Below are 22013 nucleotides of genomic sequence, written 5' to 3' on the forward strand. Positions count from 1 at the left end.
TGACCTGGCTCCCAAGGAACTATACAATACCATCAGCACCCTGGAGACTGCACACCCAGAGGGTGCCTTCATTGTCGCCGGTGACTTTAATAGAGCATTGCTGACTAAAGTTTCTTTGAAATTTTGCCAGCACATCCAGCTGAGCACACAGGGGGATAGCACACTCAACCACTGCTACTCTGCCTTCCACAACACTTACAAAGTGCTCCTTTTTCCGGTTTTTGGAAATTCAGATCACTCCTCCATCTTGCTGCTGCTGAGGTACAGGCAGAAGCTGAAACAGGAGGCGGCCGTAGTTAAAACCGTCCACTGTTGGTCTTCCATGCTACAGGACTGCTTTGATGACATTGACTGGAATGTCTTCCATGATGAGGATGTCTCAGTGTTCATGGAAGGGGTCACAAGTTTTATCTGGAAGTGCATCAAGGATGTTGGCTCCCAGAAATCAGTCAGGGTCTATCCAACCAGAAACCCTGGATCAACAGTTCCGTGTGAGCAGCACTTACCACGTGACACACAGAGCTTACGTTGCCAGTGACCAGCAGGAACTTAAGAAATGCAATGACAACCTGCACAAAGTCATCAAGGCAGTGAAATAACAATAAAGGGACAAGATCCACACTCAACCCTCCACCAACAATACACGCAGCTTATGGCAAGGTCTGCACACCATTGCACAGTTCAAAGCTAAACGTAGTGGAGTTTCCAACATTGCAGCCTCTCTCCCAGATAAGCTAAATCTTTCCTTTTTTTTTTTTTTTTTTTACTCTCGATTCGATGTTGCCAACGTGAATGAGCCCGAGGAGAGACGCTGATGCGACCTGCAGCTTGGTCATCTCTGAGGCTGAAGCACGCAGATGTTTCCAATGAGTGGACAGTTGCAAGCTTTTGGGAACGGATGGGTACCCAGAGTGTGTGCGGCACAACTGGCAGGTGTGTCTACAGACATTTTTAATCTCTCCCTCTTCCCAGTGTAGAGTGCCCTCCTGCTTCAAACATCCACTATTGTTCCTGTACCTAAAAAAACCAAGGTAACGTGTCTGAACGGCTGGCATCCTGTCACACTCAGCTCAATAATAAGCAAATACTTTGAGAGGCAGGTCAAGGATTACGTCTGCAGCACGCTGCCACCCACACTGAACCCCCTAAAATTTGCCTACCGACGCAACCAAGCAAAAGATGTCGCAATAGTCACATCTCTTCACCCCGTCCTTACACATCTGGGGAAGAGGGATGCTTATGTGAGAATGCTGTTTTTGGCTACAGTTCAGCATTCAACACCATAATTCCCTCCAGGCTCAACAAGAAGCTCAGAGACTTAACCCTGCTTTGCGTAGCTGGATCCTGGTCTTCCTAACAGATCGCTGGCAGGTTGTAAGAGTGGGCTCCCTCACCTTTGCCCCTCTGACCCTCAACACAGTTGCCTCTCAGAGCTGTGTCCTAAGCCCCCTCCTTTACTCTCTGTACTGTGTACCCATGACTGTATCGCCACCCGCAGCCCCAATCTAAGTTTGCTGACAACACTACATTGATTGGCCTAATCTCAAATAATAATGAGGCAGCCTACAGGGAAGAAGTCATCACCCTGACATGGTGGTGTCAAGAAAACAACCTCTCCCTCAGTATCACAAAAACAAAGGAGCTGGTTGTGGACTACGGGAGGAATGGAGAAAGGCTAACCCCTATTGACATCAATGGATCTGGGGTTGAGAGGGTGAACACCTTTAAGTTCCTCAGCATACACATCACTGAGAGATCTCACGTGGTCTGTACGTACCGGCTGTGTGGTGAAAAAAAACACAACAGTGCCCCTTTCACCTCAGACGGTTGAAGAGGTTTGGTATGGGTCCCCAAATCCCAAGAACTTTCTACAGGGGCACAATTGAGAGCATCCTGACTGGCTGCATCACTACCTGGTATGGGAACTATACTTCCCTCAATCGCAGGACTCTGCAGAGAGTGGTGCGGACAGTCCGTGCATCAGTAGATGTAAACTTCCCACTATTCAGGACATCTACAAAGACAGTTGTGTAAAAAGGGCCCAAAAGATCATTGGGGACCCGAGTCACCCCAACCACAAAATGTTCCAGCTGCTACCATCCGGGAAACAGTACCACAGCATAAAAGCCAAGACCAACAGGCTCCGGAACAGCTTCCTCCACCAAGCAATCAGACTGATTAATTTATGCTGATACAATTGCATTTCTATGTTATGTCAACTATCCTGTTGTACATAACTACTTATTTATTATAAATTACTATAAATGGCAGATTGCACACTTAGATGGAGACATAACAAGGATATTTACTCCTCATGTATACAAAGGATGTATGAAATAAAGTCAATTCAATTCAATTTTTGAGGACAGCCTACTCTAGGCAGATTTACAGCTGTGGTATATTCTTTCCATTTTTTAATGATTGACTTAACTGTACTCCAAGGGATATTCAGTGACTTGGAAATTTCTTGTATCCATCTCCTGACTTAGGCTTTTCAATAACCTTTTAGTGGAGTTGCTTGGAGTGTTCTTTTGGCTTCATGGTGTAGTTTTTGCCAGGATACCGACTCACCAGCAGCTAGACCTTCCAGATACAGTTGTATTTTTACTACAATCAATTGAAACACCTTGATTGCACATGGTGATCTCCATTTAATTAATTATATGACTTCTAAAACAAATTGACTGCACCGTTGATGATTTGGTGTGTCATATTAAAGGGAGTGAAAACTTATGCAATCAATTATTCTGTGTTTTATATCTGTAATTAATTTAGATCAATTTGTAGAGATCTGTTTTCACTTTGACACAAGAGTCTTTTTCTGTTTATCAGTGTCAAAAAAGCCAAATTAAGTCCACTGTGATTCAATAATGTAAAACAATAAACATGAAAATTTCCGGGGGGGGGGGCGAATACTTTTTATAGGCATCGTAATTCCATTAATATGGTCATCCCTTTCTTATTCCTTAGTTCCACTCATATGGCCTCTGTAGACAAGCCCTCCAAATCGTGCTATTTTTATCACTGCCATGACATTTTCCTTAATTTGTAATGCCACCCCTCCCCCTTTAATCCTTGCTGCTCTACAATGTCTAAAGCAAAGGAAACCATGGAACACTGAGTTGCCAGTCCTGCTTCTCCTGCAACCAAATCTCCCTAATGGCTGTAATGTCATCATTCCATGTGCTGATTCATGCTCTAAACTCATCTGCCTTCCTTACAAAACTCCTGGAATTGAAATAGATGCAACTCAGAACATTATTCTCACCATGTTCAATCTTATGGTTCCAGTCTTCATATGTAGGCTTAACAACATCTTTCTCCCTGCCACTCTAGTTTACTTTGCATCAGTATTCACTAAAGAGAAGGATAAGAAGCTTAGTGAGATCACCATAGAGCATTCTTGAGGTAATAGAAGAGGTGGTATTGGATTTCTTGAAAAACGCTATGATGGATGGTGTGGGGGTACTATTTCAGATTTCTTAATTCTGAGAATCCTCATGCAGGATATCCCAAAGGTTAACTTGTGGGTTGAGTCGAAGACAAATTCTATATTGGCATTCATTTCAAGAGAGCAGAACACAAAAGCAAGGATGTAATGCTGAGGCTTTATAAGGCATTGGTCTGACCTCAGTTGGTGTATTGTGAGCAGTTTTGGAAAAGATGTGCTGGCATTGGAGGGGTCCAGAGGAGGTTCACGAGAATGATCCCAGGAATAAAAGGGTTAACATATGAGGAGTGTTTGATGGCTCTGGGCCTGTACTTGCTGGAGTTTAGGAGAGTGAGGAGGATCCCAATGAAACCTACTGAATATTGAAAGGCCTAGATACAGTGGATGTGGAGAGGATGTTTCCTTTCAGACCAGAAGGCATAGCCTCAGAATAGAGGGAATCTATTTAAAAACAGAAATGAGGAAATATTTCTTTAGCCAGAGGGTGATAAATCTGCGGGATTCATTGCGACAGATGGCTGTGCAGGCCAAGTCATTGGAAGTACGCACATGAGGAGATCGACAGGTTTTTGATTAGTCAGGGCATCAAAGGTTACTGGGAGAAGGCGGAAAAAAATGATTGAGAGGGGGACCAATAACCTTTTGGGCAGGCTTGCTAGAGCCGTTGGGGAGGGTTTAAACTAATTTGGCAGTGGCATGGAAACTGGAGTGATAGGGCTGAGAATAGGGCAGTTAGTATACAAGAAGATGCAGTGTGCAGTGAAACTGAGGAAGGACAAACATATGACAGGACAAAATTGCATTCAGTGGGATGAGTTGAATTGTAGCATGATTAGTAAGGGTGTCAAAGGTTATGGGGGAGAAAGCAGGAGAATGGGACAGAGGGATAATAATTCAACCATGATGAAATGACAGAACAGATGTGATTGGCTGAGCGGCCTAATTCTGCTCCCATGTCTTAAGAAGACAGAGATGCATAGCAGGTATAGGCAGTAAAGAACATATGAGGTACTTGAAGGGTATAAGTAGTACAAGAAAACATTAAGGGGGAAATCAGAAGGGTTAAAAGAAGGCATGAGGTTGCACTAGAAGGCAAGGTGAAAGAGAATCCCAAGAGCTTCTACAGACATACAGGTTTAAGAGTAAAAGGATTGCAAGGGACAAAATTAGTCCTTTTGAAGATCAGCATGGTTATCTATTCAGTGAGCCAAACAAGATGTAGGAGATTTTAAATTGAATTTTTGCATCTGTATTTTCCTGGGAGAAGGACACAGAGTCTATAGAACTGAGGGAACACAGCAGTGAGATCATAGACTGTATGTTGATTACAAAGGAGAAGGCACTTGCTGCCTTAAAGAAAAATATTGATGGTTAAATTAAGATGGTCCAGAAGATGGCACCAAATATGTGGTGATTCTTTGCATGCAACTCCAATGAGACTAAGTATTCCCATTTAGAACTATTACAGGTGGAATCCATAGTCACAGCCATGGGTACTTCAGTAAATAACACTGTTAGATGTTCAAAAAAATTTTTTAACCCTCAAAATCAACAGACCCTGGACGGCAGACTGCAGTTCTCCGTTAAGAAAACAGTAGAGTGGAAAGCAAGCCAGTCTACAGGTACGATTGAAATACAGAAGCCTTAGCCTCTCACTTCCAACTATCCTGCTGGCAAATGTACAGTCTCTGGAAAATAAAATTGAAGACCTCAGAGCAAAATTGTAGTACAGAGGGACATCCCACCAGTTCAGCCATAGAGCTGCAGCTTGATGGCTTCACCATTCTCTGCAAACACTAGTCAATTAAGTCTTTTAAAAGGTAAATGAAGGGGAGTACAGTATACTTCATGATTAATTCATTGTGGTGGAAAGATGTGGTGGAGGCAGATACAATAGGGTCTTTTAAGAGACTTTTGGATAGATATATGGAGCATAGAAAAATAGAGGGCTATGGATAACCCTAGTAATTTCTAAGGTAAGGACATGTTCGGCACAACTTTGTGGGCCAAAGGGCCTGTATTGTGCTGTCGGTTTTCTATGTTTCTATGTTCTATGTTTCTGTCTCAGTCTTGCTCACCTGACTTGGAACATCCGGCAGTCAGGTTGCATCCATTTTATTTGCTGAGGGAGTTCTCCGCCATTATCCTGGCAGCTACCTTACTTTCCATTTTACTATTTTCTATTTATGATTTATAATTTAAATTCTTAATACTTACTATTGATTTGTAATCCAGGGAGCGGGAAGCGCAGAATCAAATATCGCTGTGATGATTGTACGTTCTAGTATCAATTGTTTGGCGACAATAAAGTATAAAGCTGTGTACATTCCACCTCAGATCAATGTCAGGCAGGCACTGGAGGAATTGAGTACTGTCATCAGCAGTCTTGAATCAACACATCCTGATGCCTTCCCTACTACTGCACCGGAGTTCAACCGGACCAGCTTGAAGAAGTCTCTGAACAACTACCATCAATATATCACCCATGGGACCAGAGGAGCCAACACACTTGACCACTTTTATACCACCACCAAGAACACTTACTGTGCCATCCCACGCCCACACTTTGGAAAGTCCGATCGCTGTACGGTACTTCTACTCCCAGTGTATATGCAGAGACTAAAGACTGCAACACCAGTGGTGAAAACCAGGAAGGCATGGTCAAAGGAGACAGAGGAACGCTTACAGAACTGCTTTGAGTTGGTGGACTGGACAGCATTCAGGGATTCATCTTCAAATCTGAATAAGTACTCCGACTTCATTAAGACCTGTGTGGATGAGTGTGTGCCTTTGAGAGCAAACCAGACAAACACAACCTAAAAGCTGTGGATGAACCAGGGAATTCATAGTCTGCTGTGGGTTAGATCTGTGGCATTCAAGATCGGTGATCCAGAACTAAATAAACAGTCCAGGTATGACCTAAGGAAGGCTACCTTAAGAACATAAGAACAATTCTGATTGAAGTTAGAGGCAGAATTAGATGCAGGTCAGCTCTGCCAAGTTTTGCAGGCCATTACTCACTACAAGGAAAAACCTAACACCATGAATGGCTGTGATGCTTCACTCCCAAATGAGCTGAGTGCCTTTTATGCATGCTTTGAAAGGGAGAATAAAACAATCCCTGCAGCATCTGGTGACCCTATAATCTTTCTTGAAGGCTGATGTCAGAGCATTGTTCATGAGGGTGAACCCTTGCAAGGGAGCAGGCCTTAATGGTATACCCGGTAGGACTCTGAATACCTGTGCCAACCAAGAGCGGGACATCTTCAACCTCTCACTATTGCACCTAGAGTTTCCTACCTGCTTCAAAAGGCCGACAATCATACCAGTGCCCAAAAAGAACAGGGTGAGCTGCCTCAATGACTATCGCTCAGTTGTACTTACATCTGCTGTGATGAAGTGCTTTAAGAGGTTGGCCATGGCCAAAATCAACTCCTGCCTAAGCAAGGAACTGGATCCACTGCAATTTGCTGATTGCCACAATAGGTCTGCAGTGGATGCAATCTGACAGGTTCTCCATTCGGCCTTGGATCACCTGAACAATGCCATACTTCTGTTTATTGATTACAGTTCAGCGTTTTACACCATCATATCCTCAGTACTAATCAACAAGCTCTAAAAGCTGGACACCTGTATCTCCTTCTGCAATTGAATCTTTGGATTCTTCATCAGGAAACTAAAGTCAGTGCATATTGGAAATAACATCTCCTCCTCGCTGACAATCAACACTAGCGCACCTCAAGGACATGCATATAGCCCACTGCTCTACTCTCGCTACACCCACGAGTATATGGCTAAGCACAACTCAAATGCCATCTATAAATTTGCCAATGATGCAACTTTTGTTGGCAGAATTTCAGATGGTGTCAAGGAGACATACAGGAATGAGCTGGTTGAGCGATGTTGCAACAGCAATCTTGCACTCATCGTCAGACCAAGGGATTGATTGTGGACTTCAGGAAGGGGAAGTCGAAGGAACATACATCAGTCCTCATCCAGAGATCAACAGTGGAAAATGTGAGCAGCTTCAAGTTCCTGAGAGTCAACATCTCTGAATATACAGCATATCCTGGGCCCAACATATTAATGCAATTACCAAGAAGGCTTAACAGCGGCTTTATTTCAATAGGAGTTTGAGGAGACTTGGTACATCACCAAAGACTCTCGCAAATTTCTACAAGTACCATGGAGAGCATTCTAACTGGTTGCATCAATGACCAGTATGGAGGGGGCACTACACAAGATCAAAAAAAGCTGCAGAATGTTCCAAGCTCAGCCAGTTCCATCGTGGGCACTAGCTTTCCCAGCATTTAGGACATCTTCAAAAGTCGATGCCTCAAAATGGTGGAAACTGTCATTAAGAAACATCATCCAGGACATGCCCTCTTCTCATTGCTTCCATTAAGGAGAAGGTACAGGAGTCCAAAGACACACACTCAACATTTTCCTCACTGCCATCAGATATCTGAATGAACACTACCTCAGTTTATTTTCCCTCTCAAGGAAGGCTATCAAAGCTTGCAGCTGGATCTGGACCAGTTGTTAAACTGGGCTGAAAAATGGCAGGTTTTAATGCAGACAAGTGTGATGTGTTGAAATTTGGGAGGACAAACCAGAGTAGGACTTACACAGTGAATGGTAGGGTTCACTGAGGGGTACAGTGGAACAGAGGGATCTGGGAGTACAAATCTATAACTCCTTGAAAGTGGCATCACAAGTAGATAGGGTTGTAAAGAGAGCTTTTGGCACATTGGCCTTCATAAATCTGGGGCGCCACTGTAGCCTAATAGTGTGACATTATTACAGCTTGGAGCTTCAGAGTTTGGAGTTCAATTCCGATGTCATCTATATCATCTGTTATGTCCTCTCAATGGAAAATGTGGGTTTTCTCTGGGTGCTCTGGTTTCCTCCCACAGTCCAAAGATGTACTGGTTAGTAGGTTAATTGGCCATTGTAAACTGTTCTGTGGTTAAACTGGGGTTAAATCAGTGGTTGCTGGATTGCAAGGCTTGAAGGGCCGGAAGGGCCTATTCTGCATGTATAGAGATAGAGATGGAGACATAAATAAATAACGAAAAGGTATTGAGTACAGGAATTGGGATTTAATGTTGAATTTGTACAAGACACTGGTGAGGCCTAACTTGGAGAATTGTGTGCTGTTCTGGTCAACTATCTAGAGGAAAAATACAAGATTGAAAGTGTGCAGAGAAGATTTACAAGTATTTTGCTGTTACTTGAGGGTGAGTTATAGGGCAAGCTTGAAGAGGTTAGGACTTCATTCCCCGGAAGTTTAGGAGAATGAGGGGAGATTTGACTGAGATTTACAAAATTATGAAGGGTATGGATAAGATAAGTGCAAGCTGGCTTTTTCCACTGGGGTTGGATAAATCTAGAAGTAGAGCTCATACATTAAAGATTGAAGATGAAATATTTAAGGGGAACCTGAAAGGGAACTTCTTCATTCAGAGGGCGTTGAGAGTGTGGAACAAGCTGCCAGTGGAAGTGAGGTGGATATGGATTTGATTTCAACATTTAAGAGATATTTGGATCAGTACATGAATGGTGGGGGTATGGAGGGCAATGGTCGAGGCACAAATAACAGTTCAGCAAACACTAGATGGACCAAAGGGTTTGTTTCTGTGCTAAAGTGCTCTGTGACTCTATGACTCAAAAGTACTAATTTAGAAGTGGACTTGAAGGGTGAGCCATGATGGTGCATTGCAAAGTCAGAATGGAATGTATTCGAGATGGTTTCGGAGTTCGGGATGCAGTTGGAGTGAGCAATTTGGAGAGGAGTCGAGGCAGAGGAGTTTCAATGTCCGCCACCTAAACCAGGTGCGAGGTTGGATCAATTTAAGCACCAGGCCAATGTGAAAAGGTTAAGAAAGAGTTCAGGTTGGACGGCAAAGTCCAGGCCGAGAAAGTATTGCTGCGGTGGGGCCCAGGTCCTAATGTGAGGGATGACCCAGTGTTAGGACCACTTAAAACACCGGCCCAGATAGACTGGAAAGGCAGGATATCAGGACCAGAGGCAAGGGTCGGGCCAATTCTGCTCACTTTCCCACAACATTCACTTCTTTCCATGGCACTGAAGCTATAAAACTGCTCTGGCTGCTACACACTTCGTGTCTGTGAGCTTTGCGGTGATTTGCCTGCTATATAATGAACTTGAGGCAGAAGCTTTGGGCCTACTCCGGCTGCTCCAGTGTATTGGTTTATGGGCTCAGTTTGGTTCATAATGCTGTTGTTTGCTTCTATTGTTTGCATGTTTTGTGTTTCCCCCCTCTTTCTCTGCACATTGGGTGTTGGTCTTTTATTTTTATTTGGGTTCTTTCAGGTTTCTTGTTTTTCGGCCAACTGTGAGGAGACGAATCTCAAGGTTGTATAATTTATACATACTTCGAACATCCTCTGCCTCTAAGCACTTGTTCTCTTGTTTATCTTCAAGTAGTTCTATTGTCTTCCTAGTTATCCTCTTGCTCTATGAAATATGTATAGAATACCCTGGGAACTACTTCAATCCTACTTGCCTAGAATTTTTTTACAGCCCCTCCTAATTCCTTTCTATCTCCTTTATAATTCTCATGGGCTCTGTTCGATCTTAGCTTCTTTTGCCTTCTTGTCGTTCTAGATTCTCTTACCTAGCTGTCCTTGTCCTTCCACCTTATAGGAACATACAGGGGACATTACTTCTTTGCAGTTGATAAACATCCTCCACATTTCAGAAGTGGATTTGCCAAATAACAGCTGTTTCCAATTAACTCTCCTACATAATATTCCCATAATTTGACCTCCCCCATTTTAATACTTCTCCAACAGGGTGCATACTTATCCTTATGAGTCTGGATAAGTTTGTTTCATTGAGGTAGGGTGAAGGAATCATGGTTGACAGGTGATGTGTAATATCCAGTTAGGAGGAAGCAAGATCAGGCAGGGCTCTAGAGAGTTACAAGGTAGCCAGGAAAGAGCTGAAGATTGGACTTAGGGGAGCTAGAAAGGGGCATGAGAAGGCCTTGGTGAATAAGATTAAGAGAAATTATGTGAAGAATAGGAAGGTGACTAGAGTGAGGATAGGACTGATTGGGGGACATGTGCCTGGAGCCAGAGGAAGTAGTGGCGGTCCCTTGCTTCATTATTCACCAGTGAGAGGGACCTTGACGTCTGTGAGGACAGCGTAGATCAGGCTGATATGCTAAAACATGTAGATGTTAAGAAAGAGGATGTGCTGAAACCTTTGGAAAACATTAGGATAGATAAGTCCCCAGGGCCAGGTGGGATACTCCCCAGGTTACTATGGGAAGTGAGGGAAAAAAAATTGGTGATGACCTTTGCGTCTTCACTGGCTACAGCTATAGTACCAGATAATTGGAGAGTGACAACTGTTATTGCTTTGTTCAAAAAAGGGAGTAGGGATAACCCTAGGCATTACAGACCTGTGAGTCTTACTTCAGTATTGGGCAAATGAATGGAGAAGATTTTTAGAGACAGGATTTACAAACATTTGGAGAAGCATAGTCTAGAGATAGTCAGCATGGCTGTGTGTGGAGTAGATCATGCCTCATGAGCCTGATTGAATTATTTGATGATGTGACAAAGCACATTGATGAAGTTAGAGCTGCGGATGTGGTGTATATGGACTTTTGTAAGGTGTTTGATAAGGATTTCGGAAAGTCAGAAGTCATGGGATCCAGTAAAGTTGGCTATGTGGATTCAGAGTTGGCTTGCCCATAGAAGGTAGAGGGTGGTTGTAGATGGAGAATATTTTGCCTGGAGGTTGGTGACCAGTGGTGTTCTGCAGGGATATGTTCTAGGACCCTTGCTCTTTGTGAATTTTATAAATGACTTGGATGAGGAAGTGGAAGGGTGGATTAGTAAGTTTGCAAATAACATGAAGGTTGGTGGTATTGTGGATATGTAGAAGGTTGTCGTAGGGACATTGACAGAATGCAAAGCTGGACTGAGAAGTGGCAGGTGGAGTTCAATCCAGAAAAGTGTTAAGTAATTTACATTGTAAGGTCAAATTTGAAGGCAGTATACAGGATTAATGTCAGGTTTCTTAGCAGTAAGGAGGATCCGAGGGATCTTGAGGTCCATGTTCATAGATGCCTCAAAGTTGCCGTGCAAGTAGGTAGGGTTGTTAAGAAGGTGTATGTTGTGTTGGCCTTGTTTAGTTGGGCTTGACAAACTTCTACAGATGTGTGGTAGAGTGTGTATTGACTGACTACATCACAGGCTGGTATAGAAACACTAATGCTCTTAAACAGAAAATCCTACAAAAAGTAGAGGATACGGTCCTGCCTATCACAAGTAAAGCCCTCCTCACTATTGAGCATATCTACATGAAATGCTGTTGCAGGAAAGCAGCATCTATCATCAGGGACCCCCATCACCCAGGACATGCTCTCTTTTCACTGCTCCCATCAGAAGGTGGTACAGGAGCCTCAGGACTCATTCCCAGGTTTAGGAACGGCTATTACACCCCAACCATCAGACTCTTGAAACCCAAGGGGATAACTTTACTCAACTTCAATTACTCCGTTGTTGAATTGTTCCTGCAACCTATGGACTCACTTTCATAAGAACATAAGAACCTAAGAAATAGGAGCAGGAGTAGGACATCTGGCCCATCAAGCCTGCCCTGCAATTCAATAAGATCATGGCTGATCTGTCTGTAAACTCAGCACCAACTACCTGCCTTTTCCCCATAACCCTTAATTCCCCTACTATGTAAAATTTTATCTAACTGTATCTTAAATATATTTAGTGAAGAAGCCTCAACTGCTTCCCTGGGCAAGAATTCCACAGATTCACCACTCTCTGGGAAAAACAGTTTCTCTTCATCTCCGTCCTGAATCTTCTCCCCTGAATCTTGAGGCAGTGCCCCCTAGTTCTAGTCTCACCTACCAACGGAAACAACTTTCCTACTTCTATCTTATCTATCCCTTTCAAAATTTTGTATGTTTCTATAAGATCCCCTCTTATTCTTCTGAGTTCCAGAGAGTATAGTCCCAGGCCACTCAATCCCTCCTCAAAGGTTAACCCCTTCATCCCTGGAATCAACCTGGTGAACCTCCTCTGCACTGCCTGCAAAGCCTGTATATCCTTCCTCAAGTACGGAGACCAGAACTGCACGCAGTACTCCAGGTGCAGCCTCACCAGTACCCTGTATAGTTGCAGCATGACCTCCTTGCTTTTGAATTCAATCCCTCTAGCAATGAAGGCCAACATTCTGTTTGCCTTCTTAATGACCTGTTGTACCTGCAAGCCAACTTTCTGTGATTCATGAACAAGCACTCGCAAGTCCCTCTGTACAACAGCATGCTGCAATCTTTCACCACTTAAATAATAATCTGCTCTTCTATTATTCCTTCCAAAATGGATGATCTCACATTTACCAAGATTGTATTCCATCTGCCAGACCTCGGCCCACTCACTTAACCTATCTATATCCCTCTGCAGACTCTCCACCTCCTCTGTACAATTTGCTTTTCCACTCAGTTTAGTGTCACCAGCAAATTTTACTGTGCTACACTCAGTCCCCTCTTCCAAATCATCAATGTAAATGGTAAACAGCTGCAGGCCCAGCACCAGCACCACCCCCACCCCCACTGATTGCAACTGGAGAAACACCCATTTATACCAACTCTCTGCCTTCTGTTGGTTAACCAATCCACTATCCATGCCAATACACTTCCTCCGACTCCATGCATCCGTATCTTATCTATAAGTCTCTTGTGCGGCACCTTATCAAACGCCTTCTAGAAATCCAAGTATATGACATCCACCTGTTCCCCTCTATCCACTGCACTCATTATGTCCTCAAAGAACTCCAGTAAGTTTGTCAAACAGGACCTGCCCTTTCTGAATCCATGCTACATCTGTCTAATGGAACCACTCCTTTCTAAATGTTTCGCTATTTCTTCCTTAATAACAGCCTCAAGCATTTTCCTGACCACAGATGTTAAGCTAACTAGCCTATAGTTGCCTGTCTTTTGCCTATATCCTTTTTTAAAAGTGGCATGATATTTGCTGTCTTCCAATCTGCTGGGACCTGCCCAGAGTCCAGACAGTTTTGATAAGTGATTACCAATGCGTCTACTACAACCTCCACCAATTCCCTCAGCACCCTGGCATGCATCCCATCAGGACCAGGGGACTTATCTACTTTCATGCCCTCTAGTTTGCTCATCACTATCTCTTTAGTGATAGTGATTTTATCGAGGTCCTCACCTCCTATTTTTTCCATAAATCCTTGGCATATTAGACATGCCCTCCACCATGAAGACCGACACAGAGTAGTCATTCAATGCCTCAGCCATTTCCTTATCACCCAATATCAATTTCCCCTTCTCGTCTTCCAAGGGACCTACACTGACTTTGGCCACCCCCTTCCGCTTTATATACTTACAAAAACTTTTGCTATCTGTTTTTATATTTTGTGCTAATTTACTTTCATACTCTATCTTCCCTTTCCTTATTTCATGTTTAGTTGTTCTTTGTTGCTTTTTAAAGTTTTCCCAATCCTCCAGTCTTCCACTACTCTTCGTGACTCTGTACACATGACCTTTTAATTTGATACTATCTTTTATTTCCTTAGATATCCAAGGCTGGCTCTCCCCACACTTACTGTCCTTACTTTTGACTAGAATATACTTTTGTTAAGCACTGTGAAAAATCTCTTCGAAAGTATTCCACTGTTCCTCAACTGTCCTACCAAATAGCCTGTGCTCCCAATCCACATTAGCCAACTCCTCCCTCATCTCATTGTAGTCTCCCTTGTTCAAGCATAATACACTAGTTTTAGATCTAACTATTTCATCCTCCATCTGTATGCAAAATTCAACCATTCTATGATCACTCTTTCCAAGAGGATCCCTGACTACAAGATCGTTAATCTTACCTGTCCCATTGTACAGGACTAGATCTAAGATAGTAATTTCCCTTACAGGTTCACTAACATGCCGCTCAAGAAAGCTATCATGGATGCATTCTATGAAATCCTCCTCAAGACTTCCTTGACCAACCTGATTCACCCAATCTATGTGGAAGTTAAAATCCCCCATGACAACTGCCGTTCCGTTCTTACAAACATCAATTATTTCTTGGTTAATCGCCTCTGCCACTGCAATATTTTTATTAGGTGGCCTATAGACAACACCCACCAGTGATTTTTTTCTCTTTATTATTCTTAATCTCTACCCAGATGGACTCAACATTCTGCTCCGTAGATCTAATATCATCTCTCACAATCGCCCTGACCTCATCCCTAACCAAGTGAGCCACCTCACTTCATCTGCCTTCCTGCCTATCTTTCCGTATTTCCTGATACCCTTGGATATTTCATTCTCAGTCATCTCTACCTTGCAACCATGTTTCTGTAATGGCCACTAAATCATATGCCTTGGTACAGATCTGTGCCACAAGTTCACTAACCTTGTTTCTAACACTACGGGCATTTAGATAAAGTGCCCTTATACTCATTGTCCTTTTATAAACTGGTGACCTATGCGATTTTTGCTTTTTACTTTTATGCACTCTACTCTTACTTTTTCCTTCATTAATTCTAGCTTTGGTCTTTGCATCACTTCCCTCTTCTTTTCTGTGTGGGTTCCCATCCCCCTGCCATATTAATTTAAAACCTCCCTTAAGTCCTTAAAAAACTTTCAAGGACCCTTCATCTCATGTTCCTGACATTTATTTCTTATTTATCATTATTTTATCTTTCTGTTTGTATTTGCACACTGGTTGAACACCCATGTTTGTGTGGTCTTTCATTGATTCTGTTATTATGGTTATTACTCTATTATGGACTTATTGAGTATGTCCATAGAAAATGAATCTCAGGGTTGTATATGGCAACATATACAGCATGTACTTTGACAGTAAATTTACTTTGAACTTTGAATTCAAGAGCCATGAGGCAATGTTGCAGCTTTTATAAAAATCCTGGTTAGACCACACTTGTAATGTTATGCTCATTTCTGGTCACCTCCTTGTAGGGAAAATGTGGAATCTTGAAATAGTATGCAGAGTGCTGCCTGGATTAGAGAGCATGTTGTTTGAGGATAGGTTCAGTGAGCTAGAGCTTTTCTCTTTGAAGCAAAAGAAGATGAAATATGACCTGATACAAGATGATAAGAGGCATAGATTGAGTGGATAGCCAGAGACATTTTCAGGATGGAAATGGCTAATATGAGGGGGCATAATTTTAAAATGATTGGAGGAAAATATAGGGAGGGTGTCCAGAGGAAGTTTTTTTTCCCCAGTACTGGTGGCTGATAGGAGGCCTGCTAGAAGTATACAAAATATGAGAGGGACAGGTAGGATAGAGTCCTTCTCCTAGAAAGGAAATGTCAAATACTAGAAGGCATAGATTTAAAGTGAGTGGACAAAAACTTGAAAGAAATTTGAGGGGCAGTTTTTTGTTTTTTTAAAAAAAAAGAACAGAAACTGGTGGGTGCCTGTAACATGCTGCCGGGGAAAGGTGGTGGAAGCAGATAAAACAGCAATATTTAAGAAACATTTAGGTAGGCACATATACAGACAGAGAATGGAGAACTATGGACCACAGGCAGGCAGATGGAATTGGCCTCATGGTTAGGACAGAGATCATGGAGCAAAGGATCTTCTTGCACTGTAGTGTTTTATGTCTATAACTTGACCCAATTTAAATGAATTTGAATAAATCTGTTCCAAATTTTCTCCCATAATCCTACATTAAGTGGGATTCAAGTAAATTATGACTAAGTTATATTATCAAATGTTACTCTAATCAGTTTAATATTGGTATTATGAAATGCAATGAAGAGATTTCCACAATGTGGCTGAGTACACTGTGTCAGTACATCTCTTGGAATGAATTACATGACAATCAGCTTTTTATAACTTGACAACTGGGTTTCTAGATGCTGCTGTAGAACAGCAGAAAAGCCCTTTTGATGACTGCATATGGAAAGACTTGACAGTTGATTTTCAAGTCATCATCTTGCCCAATGACAATTCATATATGCAAATTGTGGCATGTAAATTTCTAAGTAGAACGAACAACATAATGGCAGCATTTGCTGCAAAGCTGCTATAATTAACAAAAACAAACCAGAACTTACCAAAAATCTTGTCAATTGAAGTATTGGTTGGGAGTGTACAGTTGAAGATTGTGAAATGCCGCTTTAGCCGCTGAGGAATGTCATTGCGTCCGCCTCCTGGATGAATCATTGCAGCCATTAATTGCACATCAACGATTTTAGTAAAGTCTCCTGGTTTGTCTAAGTTATACATTCCTTGCGATTCAACCATTTGACGTACTATTTCATTCGTAATCTGAAAGACAAGTATTACTCATTAATATTTAAAGACATGACATATTTTCCTTTTCATTCTAGCAATTGCACAATGACTCCTACTTTATTACACATTATATTTAGATGTACACTACACACCTCTTCATACTATTTCTTTCTTTGTTTCTTGTGTTTTATACCTATGTGTGTACGTGCCCTTCTCATTTCCCTGTTTAAAAGCAACTCAAACATTCTCACCTTCTTTTCCTGCATGGCAAGATAACACATTATGGAAAAGAAAGGAGCCCAGACTAATGGTGGCTTTGCAAATTTGTGAAGGTTGATATCTTAGCTAAGGCAAATGACTGAAGAATAATCACATTCACTTTCAAACAACAGGAATTCTGCAGATGCTGGAAATTCAAGCAACACACATCAAAGTTGCTGGTGAACGCAGCAGGCCAGGCAGCATCTCTAGGAGGAGGTACAGTCGACGTTTCAGGCCGAGACCCTTCGTCAGGACTAGCTGAAGGAAGAGTTAGTAAGAGATTTGAAAGTGGGAGGGGAAGGGGAAGATCCAAAATGATAGGAGAAGACAGGAGGGGGAGGGATGGAGCCAAGAGCTGGACAGGTGATTGGCAAAGGGGATACGAGAGGATCATAGGACAGGAGGTCCGGGGAGAAAGACAAGGGGGGGGGGCGGAAACCAGAGGATGGGCAAGGGGTATAGTCAGAGGGACAGAGGGAGAAAAAGGAGAGTGAGAGAAAGAATGTGTGTATAAAATTAAATAACACCTCCCTCCCCTTTCTAGATCTTTCTGTCTCTGTCTCTGGAGACAGCTTATCCACTGATGTCTACTATAAGCCTACTGACTCTCTCAGCTGTCTGGACTATTCCTCTTCTCACCCTGTCTCTTGCAAAAACGCCATCCCCTTCTTGCAATTCCTCTGTCTCCGCCGCATCTGCTCTCAGGATGAGGCTTTTCATTCGAGGACGGGGGTGATGTCCTCCTTTTTTAAAGAAAGAGGCTTCCCTTCCTCCACTATCAACTCTGCTCTCAAACGCATCTCCCCCATTTCACGTACATCTGCTCTCACTCCATCCTCCCGCCACCCCAATAGGAATAGGGTTCCCCTGGTCCTCACCTACCACCCCACCAGCCTCCGGGTCCAACATATTATTCTCCGTAACTTCCGCCACCTCCAACGGGATCCCACCACTAAGCACATTTTCCCCTCCCCCCCCCCCTCTGCTTTCCGCAGGGATCGCTCCCCACGCGACTCCCTTGTCCATTCGTCCCCCCCATCCCTCCCCACTGATCTCCCTCCTGGCACTTATCCTTGTAAGCGGAACAAGTGTTACACATGCCCCTACTCTTCCTCCCTTACCACCATTCAGGGCCTCAAACAGTCCTTCCAGGTGAGGCGACACTTCACCTGTAAGTTGGCTGGAGTGATATACTGCGTTCGGTGCTCCCGATGTGGCCTTCTATATATTGGTGAGACCCAACGCAGACTGGGAGACCATTTTGCTGAACACCTACGCTCTGTCCACCAGAGAAAGCAGCATCTCCCAGTGGCCACACATTTTAATTCCACATCCCATTCCCATTCTGACATGTCTATCCACTGCCTGCTCTACTGTAAAGATGAAGCCACACTCAGGTTGGAGGAACAACACCTTATATTCCGTCTGGGTAGGCTCCAACCTGATGGCATGAACATCGACTTCTCTAACTTCCGCTAATGCCCCACCTCCCCCTCGTACCCCATCTGTTGTTTAATTTTATACACACATTCTTTCTCTCACCCTCCTTTTTCTCCCTCTGTCCCTCTGACTATACCCCTTGTCCATCCTCTGGTTTCCCCCCCCCCCACCCTTGTCTTTCTCCCCGGACCTCCTGTCCCATGATCACCTGTCCAGCTTTTGGCTCCATCCCTCCCCCTCCTGTCTTCTCCTATCATTTTGGATCTCCCCCTCCCCCTCCCACTTTCAAATCTCTTACTAACTCTTCCTTCAGTTAGTCCTGACGAAGGGTCTCGGCCTGAAACGTCGACTGTACCTCTTCCTAGAGATGCTGCCTGGCCTGCTGCGTTCACCAGCAACTTTGATGTGTGTTGCATTTACTTTCAATATGTCATATACATTTGTTAATGTTTAACTTTGATATTTTCAAATTTGTTGACTGACCCCATCTAATTGTTTTTTTCTTTCTGGGGATCTTTGTCAGTAAATAGTTGCTGCTGAAAACATTTTGGAAGAGGAGAATTCAATTTTGAGGATCTATTATTAAGCTAATAGGGCACTACACTTTTGAGATATAATTATGCAAAGGAAGTATGGTTTTATGAAAAGAAAATCATGATTTTTACATCTAAAACAATTTTGAAGAAATCTATGAGAAATCAAATCCAATTTTATAATTGTTTGCTCAAAAGACAAATTTACAAGGTGCCACACGGTTGTCACATGACAAAAATGCTCATAATATTATGTCAAAATATTCACATGGTAGCTTCTGATCAGAGAACGAAAACAAAAACAGAAAACATTGACACTCAAACAGGTCAGGAAGCATGTCCAGAAAGAGAAGCAGCTTTTGCTTCAAGTCAAAGATCCTTTTTTGATAACTGGATTCATCAATGTAGAGGACATCATTATTGTGGACACTGAATGTAGCTCTCTTGACTTGAAGTGCAACTGAATCATTGTTTCACTTCAAAAGACTGTTTGATTCCCTGGATGTACTCGAGAGATTCTGCAGATAGGTTGGGACTTGATAAAGGGTCTTGGTCCAAAATGTCAACTGTTTATTCTCTTCCATAGATGCTGCCTGACCTGGTGAGTTTCTCCAGCATTCCCTGGGTAGTGGGAAGGGAAGAGGTGAAAAGGCAGGCATTGCATCTGCTGCAGTCTCAGGGGAACTTGTTGCTTGAAAGGAAGTAGTTGGTGGGGATAGAATGGCAGTAAGGAGCAATGAAAGGAATGGTCTGTTCAAAATGTTGAAAGGGGAGGGGACTGGAAGTAAAACTGGTGATGGAATCCTGTTGAAGTGAATGAAAATAATGAATGACGATCCATTGATGAGGGCCTCAGTTATAGGGAGAGGCTGGGTAGGTAAGGCCTTTGTACATTGGAGTGTAGGAGATGAAGGGTGATTTTATAGAGGTACAAAGGTATCTAATATCAAGGGGGGCATAGCTGAGGTAAATCAAAAATTAGAGAGCAAAGGTTTAAGGTAAGAATGGAAAGAGACCTGAGGAACAATTTTGTGTTGCAGAATGTGAAGAGCTTTTTTTAAAAAAAATGAGGAACCTGAAGTAGCTTTGCTGGTCCTGCCATTGAATTCAGATGGCTAAAGAAAGATAGTATTAAATGGTACCTTCCCAAAGCCCTGAGGATGAGTACCTCTGAATCAGGAGTGTGGGTATCACTGCTGCCTGTTAAGCCTATTTGTTCTTGTAGTTTGCAGTCTTTATATCCAAATACTATTCATTGGGTGGCTGAAAGCTGTGTTGCTGTACTGGAGGCAATAATGAACTTCCTGGTCAATACCTGCCTTTAATGAGAATTGGATCCCAAATGTGGAAAATAGTCCATGCTCCTGATACTTGCCACTGATCTTTGTTGACAAGAGGACTTCTTGTGAATTGGGAAAGGTTGGCAAAGGATGCTTTGGTAATGTTTAGACCATAAGACATAGGAGTAGAATTAGTCCATTTGGCCCATAGAGTTTGCTCCACCATTCAATTATGGCTGATCCTTTTTATCCCCTCCTCAGCCCCACTCCCTAGCTTTCTCCCCATAATCTATGATGCTACGTCCAATCAAGAATCTATCAAGCTCTGCCTTAAATACACCCAATGATCTGGCCTCCACAGCTGCCCATGGTAACAAGTTCCATAAATCCACCACCCTCTGGCTAAAGAAATTTATCTGCATTTCTGTTTTAAAAGGATGCCCCTCTATCCTGAGGCTATGCCCTCTTGTCTGAGACTCCCCCATCATGGGAAATGTCCTTTCCACAACTACTCTGTCTAGGCTTTTCAACATTCAAAAGGTTTCAATGAGATCCCCCCCCCTCATCCTTCTAAATTTCAGTGAATACAGACCCAGACCCATCAAATGTTCCTCATATGATAACCCTTTCATTCCCAGAATCATCCTCATGAAACTTCCCTGAACCCTCTCCAATGCCAGTGCATCCTTTTTTACATGAAGAGCCCAAAACTGTTCATAACACTCAAGGTGAAGCCTCACCAGTGCCGTATAAGGTCTCAGCATCACATCCTTGCTCTTGTATTCTAGACCTCTTGAAATAAGCATTTGCCTTCCTCACCACCGACTCAACCTGAAAGTTAACCTTTAGGGTGTTCTGCACAAGGACTCCCAAATCCCCTTGCATCTCAGATTTTAGGATTTTCTCCCCACTTAGAAAATTGTATTTCATTTGCCACTTTCTTGCCCATTCTCCTAATCTGTCTAAGTCTTCTGCAGCAATCTTCCTCCACCAATCTTCGTATCATCTGCCAACTTGGCAACACGGCTGTCTATTCTATCATCTGAATCATTGATATACAGTATAAAAAGAAGTGGTCCCAACACCAACCTCTGGCAGTCAACCAGAAAAGGATCCTTTTATTCCCACTTTCTGCCTCCTACCAATCAGCCAATGCTCTAACAATGCCAGTAACTTTCCTGTAATACCATGGGCTCTTAACTTGGTAAGCAAAGCAGCCTCATGTGTGGCACCTTGTCAAAGGCCCTCTGATAAGTCCAAATATACAACCCATCCACTGCATCCCCTTTACCTATCCTACTTGTAATCCAACAGGTTTGTCACGCAAGATTATCCCTTAAAGAAACCATGCTCACTTTGTCCTATCTTGACCAGTGTCACCAAGTACTCCATAATCTCATCCTTAACACTTGACTCCAACATCTTTCCAACCACTGAGGTCAGGCTAACTGGTCTATAATTTTCCTTCTGCTGCCTTTCTCATTCTTTAAAGAGTAGAGTGACATATGCAATTTTTCAGTCCTCTGGCACCATGCCACACTTCAATGATTTTTTCAAAGATTATTACCAATACCTCCATAATCTCTACTACAGCCTCTTTCAGAACCCCAGGGTGCAGTTAATCTGGTCCAGGTGACTTATGCACCCTTAGGCCTTTCAGCTTTTTGAGTGTCTTCTCCTTTGTTATAGTAACTGCACTCACTTCTCTTTCCTCACACCCTTCAACAACTGGCACACTACTAGTGTCTTCTAAAGTGAAGA

General features: G+C 42.9%; 1 protein-coding gene across 1 annotated transcript in view; it reads right to left on the reverse strand.

Annotated features, from left to right (window-relative positions):
- The window catches only part of LOC140210901 (dynein axonemal heavy chain 8-like), a 1093299-nt gene that overhangs the window by 273354 nt on the left and 797932 nt on the right, over window positions 1–22013 (reverse strand). Inside the window, exon 58 of the mRNA XM_072280167.1 lies at window positions 16558–16771. Coding sequence (XP_072136268.1) covers window positions 16558–16771 — 214 coding nt within the window. The remainder of the gene's footprint in view (window positions 1–16557; window positions 16772–22013) is intronic.

The sequence above is a fragment of the Mobula birostris genome, chromosome 2 (assembly GCF_030028105.1).
Source record: "Mobula birostris isolate sMobBir1 chromosome 2, sMobBir1.hap1, whole genome shotgun sequence".
In the NCBI taxonomy this organism is placed as follows: Eukaryota; Metazoa; Chordata; class Chondrichthyes; order Myliobatiformes; family Myliobatidae; genus Mobula; species Mobula birostris.